The following is an 11,737-nucleotide window of genomic DNA, read 5'->3' on the forward strand; positions in this document are numbered from 1 at the left end:
TGAGGAAGTACAATGCTACATAAAAAAAAAAAAATCCCCGGAACGCAGACTAGTCTATAAGTACAATATACATGCAACCCCAATATTAATTATATAAGAGAGACGTCAATAATTGATCACTCGCTGTTCTTGCTAGGTAGTTGTCATTTCTTCCTTTCCCTTCTATTGCCCGTCTGATCAGACTCTGAGAGAGAGGAATTAATTAGTTGTTTGCCTTTTCTCTCGGAGATAAGTGGAAAAACATTGGAGCTTCATGTTCCGCAAAATATTTAACTGATATATGTATGTGTGTGTGTGTGTGTGTGTGGACAGTAAGTAAGTTTACTGGAAGGTAAAAAGTTTCCATGATAGTGTGCTGACAAGTTTTATGGGAGTTGTCCGAATTTTTAACCCAAACTTTCTGCTTTGCATATATTTAATTTTTGCTGCCAGTTTTAGCTGTAATTTTTATCTTTTGATCCATTTGTCTAATTAAGGTGAATGAATGATCACAATCCTTCTCTCTGTTTCTTTTATTTTTTTTAATTGTTTTAATGGTTTATTATTTATGCTCAGGTGTATACCCTACAGATTTAAAAGTAAGTCGCAGTTGATGGAGGAGGAAGAGCTAAAACTAGAAGTGCTAGTCATCACTTCTTAGAAAGGCAAAGGGAATTTTTTTTTCCCCCTTCTTTTGCTGAATAAAGACATCAATTACTGAAGTTGGAAATAAAAGAAGGGATTGTGGGAGCTTGGAGATGTTTAAAGTCCCGGTGATTTCCATACAGGCAGCCCAATGAACAATGTTATGAGCAATAAAATTGTTCGCTCTAGGAGTGAACCTAATATGCCAAGAATCAAAAAGAGACAAAAGATCCAAAGCATGTAGAGTAACCGGTAAAGAGGTAGTAGTGGCAACCCCGACACCCGAGTTTAGTTCATCCACCAGATCCTTTGCGTCTCCAAAAAGGCTAAGGTTGGAGACGTGGAGACTTAGCGCACTCTCAATGACTTTTCTTGCAGCAAAAATTTCGCCTTGAAAGGAGTCTCGTGCAGAGCCTTTGAAGGCCCAAGCATGAACAAGAGAGCCCTTAGTGTTGATTACAGCAATACCGGCCCAAGAGCTTCAGGATTTGATGGCAACATCAAAATAGAAATGAAGCTGATCCGAGGAGCATTCAAGCTTGCAAGCAGCCTGTGAGTGTGACAGCGTCGAATACCAGGCCTTTTCATATGCTTGAAGCCTGTTGTTGATCGTTTGAGCTGCCAGGAGGGGATCGAGAGTCGTAGGAGCAAGTCAAGTTTTGTTACGAAGTTCCCAAAGGAAGTCCATACAAATGACAGCCTGCAATAAGAAACTCTGATGGACATCTGGTGGAGTATTTAAAGAGGATCAATACCAAGAATGAGTTTAACCCAATTCGAGATCAAGATATCCGACATGCCATGAGTTCAAATTGGCCATCCGAGGTTTGCCCAAACTAAAGATGAGAAAGGGCAATGCAAAAGTAAGTGAGCCAAAGATTCTTCTTTGTCTTGACAGAAGAAATACAGGGTTTCTTGCAACTGAAACGAGAGCTGAGAACAAATGAAGTGGGCAAAGAGTTCCACACTAGCTTCCATAAGAGAAGTTTATGACAGTCATGTATCTAGGCTCTCCAAAGTCGTTTCCAATCTGAGGGAGAGTAGGGGCAGCTATCCTCGCGTCCTTTATGGTCCACCAAGTATGCCGATTTGGTGGTGAATTCCCCATTAGCATGGACAGCCCAATATAGCTGATCAAAGGTCTAATTATTGGCTATCCGGATGCTCAGGATATGGCTCACTGTCTGGTCATCAAAGAGGGCATAGAGTCTTGGAATATTCCACCAGTGGGTGTCCTCGTCTAACAGCTCCCACACCCATCTAAATGAGTTTGTATCAGCTCCTGATTTAGGAGTTGGCTTGAAGTTGCCACCATTAGAAACCCAAGGATCAGTCCACATGTCAATGGAGGCTCTGTTCGCCACACGACAACAAGCCCCTTTCTGAATTATGTCTTTAACCATGCAAAGACCTCGCCAAAAATAAGATGCACGACTACTAGGAATGTGATGCATGAATGGTTGATGATGGAGGTATCTAGGCTTAAGGAGTTTTACATGAGGTTTATCTAGCCTTGAGGCAAAGGGTGTTGTTTACCAAGGTATTTTATATATATATATATATATACCCACGTCTTATTCTTGGCTGTCTGTTTATATAAATATATATATAGTATATGGTCTAGTATGCTTAGTTTCGGTTGTGTTTAAATTCTTAGGGAGGTTGGGAATAATCAAACAGGCAGCTCAGCAGGAGACAGTCGGGGAAGCTGGTGTTTTAGGAACCATTGAGGTTGGTTTCATGTATAATATATTCTTCTTCTAAAATTAAAGCTTTGTATCTGAAGATAAAAGTGCGTGTACTAGCTAGTTCAACAACAAGAAGCATTAATTCAAGCTTCAAGCAGATGGGTAAACCATTCTAATTTGATTCTATTTCTGTCTCTGATCAGCATTTAATTTGTACAGTGCTATGCCTATGCTCGAGTAGTACGTAGCTGTAATTGATTCCTTTTCATTTGACAAATTAAATAAGTGATCAACCTAGCTATATGAAACTTTGCAGAGGCAATTAGGCAATTGGTGTTTCAGAAGCAATAGCCAAGATGCAATCTACGAAAGGTACATGTTCCCATTGCTCGTCAGTGAGCAGTTAGATACATGGCCAGAGAAGAACCTGCGCCAAAGAGTTTGGGTATGCCAGCTTTGTCCTTCTCCTTCTCCTTCTCCTTCTGCTTCTCCTTCTTCTTCTTCTTCATTATTATTATTATTACTAATGCTAACATTTTGGGCAGATGACTCCAGAGGAAGCTAGAGAAGTGTGTCAGTACTGGTGGATGAAAGAAGCCCTGGACATATTAGTGAGCCGCCTCACATGCGAGAAGCACAATAACCAGGAATAAGCAGTAAATAATTTGATCTTGCTAATTAAATGCTGGTTGGTGCCTACTTAGTAATTATAGATTCAGATGGAGACCGACTTGTTGAAAATATATAATTGTACAATCCGGGGATTTCTGATAAAGAAATGACGAAGAGAAAACTTGGTTGCTTTCCATTCTATAAGTTATTGTTTCCTAGATACTGTCTCCATTCATGCCTGGAAATCATTATTGATTAGCGGTGACATATCGATGATCCTTGGTACGAACATTAGTTAGTAGTTAATGTTGGTTGAAATCTAGCCAGAATACATCTGAAAAAATAAGACCAATTCTACACACTGCTGGATTGAGCTATGAGCTGACGTAAGTTTCGTCGACTAATATATATATATATATGTATGTATGTATGTATATATGTATATATAGTAGGGAGAAAAGAAAAGGAGGAAAGATTTTATCAGAGTTACGCAGAAATGATCAAGGGAATTGCAACACTAATTCATCTATCTGGGGGAAAAGGCTTCGTTTCATTTGCTAAAGAGATCTTCCACCTTTTTAAGCACCTGTAGCAGCATTTCCTGCGGCAGGGGGATTACTAGTTTGAGAGGTACGTACCAGCATTAATTTCTGGTATTGGCTTGTTCGTCGGTCTGTTTGTCTTGAGTGTCCGTATGTCATCGTATGAGTTGGACCCTTCTGGATAGTTATGCTTTTTGATATTAAAAAATGAAGCATTGCACGTCTTATCTTAATTCAATAGGAATAGCCACAACGGTGTTATTAGGAGAAAACAGTAAGAATGGGAAAAATATAGTAGAGACATGCCATCTCTGGATGATTCAAGGACTGCTTTACAACTGAAAAGAGAGAGAGAATAATAAAATCAAATAATACCAATCTGATCTGCACTAAAAAAAAAAGGGGGCAGAAAAGGAAGCTCCATGTTGCTGTAGTGCGATGGATACAGTGGATTGTGTGTCTTCACTCCATAAAGAAGGTGCATTATATATATGTTTATGGGAAAAAAAAGTTTCCCCAGTAAAACATCCATCTTATTAAGATTGCTCTGGAATGAACTTGCTTTTGCAACTCTAAGTCTGATTTGGTTTTGTACATGTGAACAAAAGACCCTTTGTTTCCCAATCAAAATCGAAATAACACTGAAAATGAAGCAGCTTTCAGCTGGAGCACTGATGATTGATCAATCACAAGACAATTTTTTTTGCATCCCAAGACCGACAAACAAACCGCTTGGCTTTGCGGCTTGGGAATGGGCTGAGTGGGAGGAGGGTCTTTGTCTACCACAATTCATCATCCCGGCCGGCCTCTTGTTTGTAGCCTCTGCCCCCATTCCACGAAAGAAATAAGAGCATTTTAACAACTAACTTCCTTTGTGATTAAGTAAAAGAAAATGCTATCCCTTTAATTGATACGAGGCAGGTAGCGGAAAAAGAAGGATCCAATTATGCATCTTTCTCAGATACCTACTTTTTCAACAAAAAAAAAAAAAAAAAGGCACAAGGAAAAGTGGGGGGAGCCCGGAAAGGCCTAATTTACCTTAATTCAAAGCAGTTACTTGGCACAAGAAGTGTATAATTGTGTATATATATGTCTCCCGGTAATGTGATGATAGACAGTTTGGGCTCTGCATTTGGTTCTCTAGCAGACTGAAGAACTCACTCTCAAACATTTGCCCTGCACACAAAGCTCTCCCCAGCCCAGCAGTGTCACTGGAAGAGAAAAAAAAAGAAATGGCTAGAAGATGCAGAAATCTCTCATTCCTGATCCTATCCTTTCTCTGTTCCTTCATTTCTTCACATTGCTCCCCAGACTCGTTCGTGTTTGGTGGTTGCACTCAGCAAAAATACACTCCCAACTCGCCCTATGAGTCGAATGTCGACTCCCTCCTCACCTCCCTGGTCAATTCAGCCACCTACTCGTCCTACAATAGGTACACCGTCATGGGCTCAAGCCCCCAGTACGTAGTCTATGGCCTGTACCAGTGTCAAGGAGACCTATCCATGCCCGACTGTGCTCAGTGTGTTGCACGTGCTGTAACGCAGTTGGGCACATTGTGCTCCCAAACATGTGGCGGCTCATTGCAGCTACAAGGTTGTTTCGTGAAGTATGACAATGCTAGCTTTCTTGGAGTTGAGGACAAGACAGTGGTGCTGAAGAAGTGTGGGCCTTCGGTCGGGTATGATACCGAGTCCATGGGACTGAGGGATGCAGTGTTGGGGAGCCTGGCTAGTGGTGGTGGGCCTTACCGGGTGGGTGGGTCTGGGAAAGTTCAGGGCATCACTCAGTGTGTTGGGGATTTGAGCATGGGCCAGTGCCAGGACTGTGTGTCCGAGGCGATTAGAAGGCTGAAGAGCGACTGTGGAACGGCGGTTTATGGTGATATGTTCCTGGCAAAATGCTACGCGAGGTACACAACCATAGGGGCCCAGGCGTACTCTAGCAGCAGCAGCAGCGGTAAGCCAACCCGACCCTTGGGAACTTGAACTGATCAATAGAACGGGGACTATAGCTTCTGAATAGCGCAATCATATTGTTGTAAATATAAAGAGGGGTATATCCAGCTAGTGCTTCTGCAGAATCAGTACAATATTGTTATTGAAATCTGCCATGGCGAAGCTGCAGGCAGCGGCTGGGAGTTTTTTTACCTGATGTTTTAATTTCATCTGTTAAAGGAACTTGATATTTGAGTTTGGATGTTTCAGGAAAACCCAACGATAAGGGTGTGAAGACATTCGCAATCATTGTGGGGTTGCTCGGGGCAGTTGCTCTGCTCATTATTTTCCTCATCTTCATAAGGAAAATCATCGGCGGAGGCGGTAAATATATAGTCCCCTTCACTCACCTTGCTACTAGCTTGCTCTAATTTTTATATCTGGTTTATTGTGGTATATATCAATTAATTAATAATTACGACATTTAGTTTTCATAATCTTAACAGATAATTAACTCCTAAAAATTGGTAGAATTTGTCAAGTATTTGGCTTGGTGCATGAAGTTCGCTTAGTTTTTTTGCTGCAAATATACTAGAAAAGAATTAATTGTTGCGTGGAATTCAACAGCATTTTCAGTCATTTAATTAAATTTCCGATCAAAATGCCGCTATGCTATGCTATGCTGACAGGTATTAAATTTGATTGATTAATGACACTTTGTCTGCTCATCCAATCTGATGGTAATTTTCATGTTGCAGGGAAATGAAGAAAGTGTCTCCCGGCGGCGGACTGAGATGCCGATGGTTTCAGCAGTTCAGTCCATTATCCTTCATGTCGTACTTTTAACACCCTCCACCCCACAACCCATAAACAAAACAACCCTCACTCCTCCCAAATGAGAAGGAAAGGAAAGGAAAGAGAAAAAGTTGCACATATGCAGTCCATGTACAAAAAAAAAAAAAAAAAAAACAGAGAGAGAGAGAGATTCATTCTTTTTTTTTTTTTTTTGTGGTCTTTTCCCCTTGTTCCTCTAAAGGCCTGTGATTTTTGCCAATTGTTTGTACTGTTATTTTGAACTTTGAATGTTCATCCCCCTGCACCTACAGTACTAAGTACTAAACATAAGAGTGCTTTGCTTCTTCTTCTGAAGAAGATTATTGAACTGCATCCAATCTCCATCTAACATGGTACTTTCGGTAGAAACTTAGCCATCCTCCCATTTATATGTGGTTGTTATCATGCAATGAGGCTGGGTCGGCTGCTGCACTGCAAAAACCGCTGAAAATCTCAATGGATTTGAGAGCTCATCGCATCTCACAAATTAATATTTTCTTACAATATACTAGAGACTAACATGTGCATAGCAAGGCGTATATGCGAAGCATATCACATTACTAATATAGAGCAGAAACATTTTGAAGTGTATGATTTTGTGTATATGGTATTATGATTATTTATTAAACAGTTAATTTAGAGTGAGTTTTTTTACCTTCCTTTTTTATTTTTCTTATTTTTCCATAAAAGTAAAATAATAATAATAATAATAATAAAAGAATTGTAACTGAAATAATAAAATTAATAAGTACGTACATAGGGTTTATTAGAATCGGGCTGGGCCGACACCATGCATATATGCTTCTTTCTCTCTAGCCTGGGCTCTGGAAGTGAATGATAGAGTGCGGGACCGGGGCGTGGGGGTCCATGTTGTTATTGTCCGTGTCTTCCCTTCCCTTCCCTGGTATGATAGTTGATAATGATGATGATGATGAGGAGGAGGAGGAGGAGGTAGCCCAATAACAAAGTTTACTAGTTTACAGGAGACAGACACAGAGAGGTAGAGAGAACCTTCTGGAGTCTTGTCGATCCATCCTAGTTTTTTATAAGTCCTAGAATAGAACAAACTCCGTCAGACCAAGACAAGACGAGACCGTTCCAAGAGCTCTGCAGAAAACTCCCTTCCTCATCCAAATTCCAGCCGCTGGCGGAGCACCTAAGCCCATCTCTTCTGTATATCTATATATACATATATAATATATATACACAAACCGTAACACATCTCCCAGCCAGCACTCGTTTCCAAGAATCCAATTCCATCAAGATAATTAGTGAAGTGGACAGACAGTGATAGAATTGAGATCATAAGGGGATATGGCGGAAGGCATGTTTGGGAGCCCATTCAGGCGGCTGTTATGGAGCCCCCCGTTGGTGTTCCGGGACTGGTCTGGAGGATCAGCAACAGCTCTTATGGATTGGCTCGAATCCCCCAATACCCACATTTTCAAGGTCAACGTCCCAGGTAGCTAGGCTACCTTACCTTAGCTTAGCTTTGTTTTGCTAAAAAGTTAAATAGTTCCTTTAATTTGTTGAGTTTCCAGAATGATTTCATTCATTCATTCATTCAGCGAGCAGTTTTAATTATGTGTGTGTGTGGAATAAATAAAATTTTTGTAGGCCTTAGCAGAGAGCAAATAAAGGTGCAGGTTGAAGGTGGGAACATACTGCACATTCGAGGAGAAGGCAGCAGCAGCAAGGAAGAATATGGGGAAGCAGCCAAGGACACCATTTGGCACGTAGCCGAGAGAGGATCTCCAGGAACAGGAACAGGAACAGGAAGGGGAGACTTCTCTCGGGCGGTTGAGTTGCCGGACAACGTGAAGGTGGACCAGATCAAGGCCCAGGTGGAGAATGGGGTCCTGACCATTGTTGTCCCCAAGGATGCTTCCCCCAAGCCTTCTAGGGTGCGCAGCATCAACGTCACTAGCAAGCTCTAGTCTAGGCTCTTCATATCATATCATATGAGTCTCTTTTGATCAGTTCCAGTTCCAGTTCAGTTCAGATGGTGTTTGATGTAGTTGGCTCTTGATGGGTGGAGTGTGGTGTGGTGTGGTGTGGTGTCGTGTCGTGTCTTCTGGGACCAGCATATCATCATATGTTTGCAAATAACCATACTAATAATGTGCCTATTGTTGCATAGTCTCTGTGTGAGTGTTGTATTTACTCTGAACATTTGCTTGATTAATGAAGAACGATGTTTATCCAAAAAATAATGTACCTATAATATAAAGACTATATATGTATTGGTATTATGGAGTAATCAATAAGAATCCTTCCTTCATCTCGTACGACTCTGTTTGTGTATTCAAAACTTACGATTGCAGGTGAATGAAGATGGGTATAATTCTTCCATTGGCATTGTTGAAGAAGATTTAAGAATTTCTAAATGATACAGAGACATCTATGGGGAGGGAGCCAGTTGGCTTACGTCTGATCAGTCAGCGGAGGGTCTGATCCCTTCTCATCTAATTCAGATAATAAGCTTCAGTAGCCCAGGCCTTGCCAGTGGCAGTCCCAGAGACTGTTTCATTCATCGTTCTGGGCGTCGCCCATCAAGCCCTGCTCCTGCTTTGGGCGGGGCTCCTAGCTGAGTTGGGATCTGATTGAATACTCCGACCTTCCACTGGTGGGGGGGGAAAAAGAAAAAAGAAAAAAAACTCTCAGCAAATGTCATTTATGTATATAATCATATTAACTGATTATTAGAAATGTTTCGGGCTGCTCAATCGAATATCAATTCTAAGATGTGATCATGGTCTCAAGCAAATATTCCTTTCAATGTTTCTGTGAGACCTAACCTAATAGATCTCCAATCCTGGAGGCATTTTGATGTTTATGGAATAGTTGAGAGTCCATGCCAGCATGAGTCCATTCTAAGATCCTGGGCCGTAATACATCACCGGTTCTGCCATTTCGATGTTTCAGTTTAGTCCTCTCAGGAATCTCGTTATATATAATAGTAATAATTCAGTGCAAGTCAACTTTATTGGGTTGCTTTTTTCCTGCCGGTTGTTCTGTGATGGTCGTATGTAATTGGTGTCTGAAGCGCGGCAGCTATGATTGTTTTGGTGATCTTCAAAAGGGCATATCCCTTTATTCCTGATCAATCGATGTCACGCCCCTACTCCCAATGCATATTTGGCCGAGTTTTACTGTGCTATTTTTTTTTTATCTTTTCTGCATTTCCATGTACAAATTTCTATCAATTTTCTGTTGAAGCAGGATGAAAATTAGATCTGGAACTCGTTGGTACTGTCAATTGCTTCATAATTGGCACCTTTAACACACATTATCATGAAAACACTCCCTCCTTGCCCAGAGTAGAATAACAATTACATACATATATAAACACCAAGCAACGACTCGTATAATTAATGCTTAATTCCCACGTTTAGATTTATCAAATCATTATTAACCCCACTGTCCTCTAGCTGTAAAGAAAAATTTGCATGTTTCCTACACAAGAAAGTTTCAAAGCCACAGTACCGAATCCATTAGAAAAATAAGGAAAAAAATAATAATTCCAAAACAGTTCACCAAACGGTGAACCTTAACAGAACATCCAAAGCAGTTCCACAACTGCATGATTGACCACATTCATGTCAGGGGAACTTGCCCATGTTTCCATTGACATAGTTTCAACTGCGAATGGAAAGCCATCAACTCAGTTACCTATCTGTCAATGCATACAACACCCTTACCACGCCCTGAAATCCCAAGGCTTCTTCAAGCTCTTCTGTTGGTAACGCCCAGATACTCTGCCCAGCAGCAGCCGTTTTTCAAACAGCAATCAATCAGACTCTGGATATGAACCAACAGCAGCTGACAATCTTCCTGGGATTGATCCTATTCCGGAACATTGTCTACATGGTATCAGGAAATGCTGATCTGAATTCAGACAGGACAGCTCTTATAAAACTGCATTCAACTTTACATGGACGGGCCCCTTCTTTGGAATCTCACGGCCTCGCCTTGTTCATGGAGTGGTGTAATATGCTAAAGGACCGAGTTACAGAGCTGAGGCTGCCAGGCATGGGTTTATCAGGCATGAGTTTTCATTGTTTGCTTGCTATCCACCCAAGTTCACTGTCAATGGAACAAAATATAAAATATAAGCATATTAGCATTTCCAATGGGATGAAAATGACTTATTTTCTGAACAAAAATAATAATCAAACGTATATTGTTTATTCCATCGACCCAACAACTAATGACTATTATTATCAGTTACTTGTTTTGAAATAAGAGAAAACATAATGAGAAATTTCTGATACTTGGGGTAAAATTACTTTACTCTCGTACGTAAGGATCTACATTGATATATCACATCGAGTTATGATCAGATAAAATCACGAACTTGTCTACAATTAAACTGTCTATACTACTACATCAAATAAAAACAATGGCGGAGTTACAAAATATGTTATAACAATGCTTGATTAGAGATTATTCGATGATTTAATTTAATAAGATAATTAAGTATCTTTCAATTTCCTTACATTCTTCAAAAGTCACTCTCGTCTCTAGTTTATCTATATGACATATAGTTTCTTTCCTATTTATTTACATACTTACTTGGCTCCATAACCTCGCAAAATCTATGGATAGCTCTTCGACAATGAATTTCAACATGCAATTCTCTCTCATTTTCTTATGGCAAAAAAAAAAATGCAATCTCTTAAGTAAATAAGTTTTTTTTAAAAAAAATAGGTAAGTATTGCAATCTAAAAGTTCTATGTTTTGATCTTCCTATTTTATCGTGGAGTTTAAGGAGAAAATTGTGTACACGTGAGCGTTTGTTCCTTCTGGAAGGATCGATCCCGTCCCGGCCAACGTAGCCTGATCCCGGACTCTGTCGCAACATTTCTTGAAGAATAGGGACTGTTTTGTTATGGATGGGACGGGGAGCCCTTAGCTATGCTATAAGCTTTTGCATGGGTAGTCACGAAGCTGGGCCTGAATTGGGCCCAAATTCGACCCTACTGAATGGAATATAAATCCAATAATATTTTGAGTTTTTTTTTTTTTTTTTGCTGTCGATGGTGTCCGGCGCCGTATCAATCGACTAGTCTACCAGACGGTGTATTGTACGGCCTGAAACCCGTCAATTAAACTCCAGATATCGATCCCCGAGAGAATAGAATTCTATGACTTGATATACTGTTTGTTGTCAGCTTACCAGCGGATCCAACTCCTCATTGTTGCTTGCTTGTATTGCATTGCATGGTGGTTTTTAGAGCAAGTCTAGTCTAGGCACCATTTTTGCAAATCTGTATTACAGCATTTTGTTTGTCTCCCCTCGCCCCCATATTACTTGCTTCTCGAAGTATCACTCCTCGCTAACACTTTGGTGTCATTTTCATTTTCATTCATATATATTAGAAGTGTTCGTTGAAGATATCTACTTACCCACTTGCTGTTGGGGTTTTTTTTTTTTTAATGGTTTTGGCTGAAGGTACTAAACTAACTACTCAGTGAAGGAAAATTCTCTAGACAAGGGGCA

The 11,737-nt window shown here is 40.4% G+C and overlaps 3 protein-coding genes across 3 annotated transcripts; all 3 read left to right on the top strand.

The window, feature by feature from the left end:
- Positions 1-2,080: 2,080 nt before the first annotated feature.
- On the top strand, positions 2,081-3,229 carry LOC116207771 (nudix hydrolase 18, mitochondrial-like). The gene is made up of 4 exons (XM_031540863.1): positions 2,081-2,096; positions 2,282-2,355; positions 2,629-2,757; positions 2,858-3,229. The coding sequence occupies exons 1-4, from the start codon at positions 2,081-2,083 to the stop codon at positions 2,963-2,965; spliced, it is 327 nt and encodes a 108-aa protein (XP_031396723.1). The 3' UTR covers positions 2,966-3,229.
- A 969-nt stretch (positions 3,230-4,198) lies between these two features.
- Positions 4,199-6,567, top strand: LOC116209542 (plasmodesmata-located protein 7). Its single transcript, XM_031543200.1, has 3 exons — positions 4,199-5,422; positions 5,671-5,784; positions 6,159-6,567. Exons 1-3 carry the CDS (start codon positions 4,699-4,701, stop codon positions 6,164-6,166), a joined length of 846 nt encoding a protein of 281 aa, XP_031399060.1. The 5' UTR covers positions 4,199-4,698; the 3' UTR covers positions 6,167-6,567.
- A 653-nt stretch (positions 6,568-7,220) lies between these two features.
- LOC116209543 (15.7 kDa heat shock protein, peroxisomal) lies at positions 7,221-8,515 on the top strand. The gene is made up of 2 exons (XM_031543201.1): positions 7,221-7,696; positions 7,852-8,515. The coding sequence occupies exons 1-2, from the start codon at positions 7,549-7,551 to the stop codon at positions 8,169-8,171; spliced, it is 468 nt and encodes a 155-aa protein (XP_031399061.1). The 5' UTR covers positions 7,221-7,548; the 3' UTR covers positions 8,172-8,515.
- The last annotated feature ends 3,222 nt before the right edge of the window (positions 8,516-11,737 follow it).

The sequence above is a fragment of the Punica granatum genome, chromosome 5, assembly GCF_007655135.1.
Source record: "Punica granatum isolate Tunisia-2019 chromosome 5, ASM765513v2, whole genome shotgun sequence".
NCBI classification, from domain to species: domain Eukaryota; kingdom Viridiplantae; phylum Streptophyta; class Magnoliopsida; order Myrtales; family Lythraceae; genus Punica; species Punica granatum.

Excerpts from the sequence above, each read along its gene's own strand:
- LOC116207771 (XM_031540863.1), top strand. Across the intron at positions 2,356-2,628 it reads GTGTTTTAGGAACCATTGAG|AGGCAATTAGGCAATTGGTG; the intron begins GTTGGTTTCATG and ends GAAACTTTGCAG. Across the intron at positions 2,758-2,857 it reads ACCTGCGCCAAAGAGTTTGG|ATGACTCCAGAGGAAGCTAG; the intron begins GTATGCCAGCTT and ends CATTTTGGGCAG.
- LOC116209542 (XM_031543200.1), top strand. The coding sequence starts at position 4,699 with ATGGCTAGAAGATGCAGAAATCTCTCATTCCTGATCCTATCCTTTCTC. Across the intron at positions 5,423-5,670 it reads CTCTAGCAGCAGCAGCAGCG|GAAAACCCAACGATAAGGGT; the intron begins GTAAGCCAACCC and ends TGGATGTTTCAG.
- LOC116209543 (XM_031543201.1), top strand. The coding sequence starts at position 7,549 with ATGGCGGAAGGCATGTTTGGGAGCCCATTCAGGCGGCTGTTATGGAGC. Across the intron at positions 7,697-7,851 it reads TTTCAAGGTCAACGTCCCAG|GCCTTAGCAGAGAGCAAATA; the intron begins GTAGCTAGGCTA and ends AAATTTTTGTAG.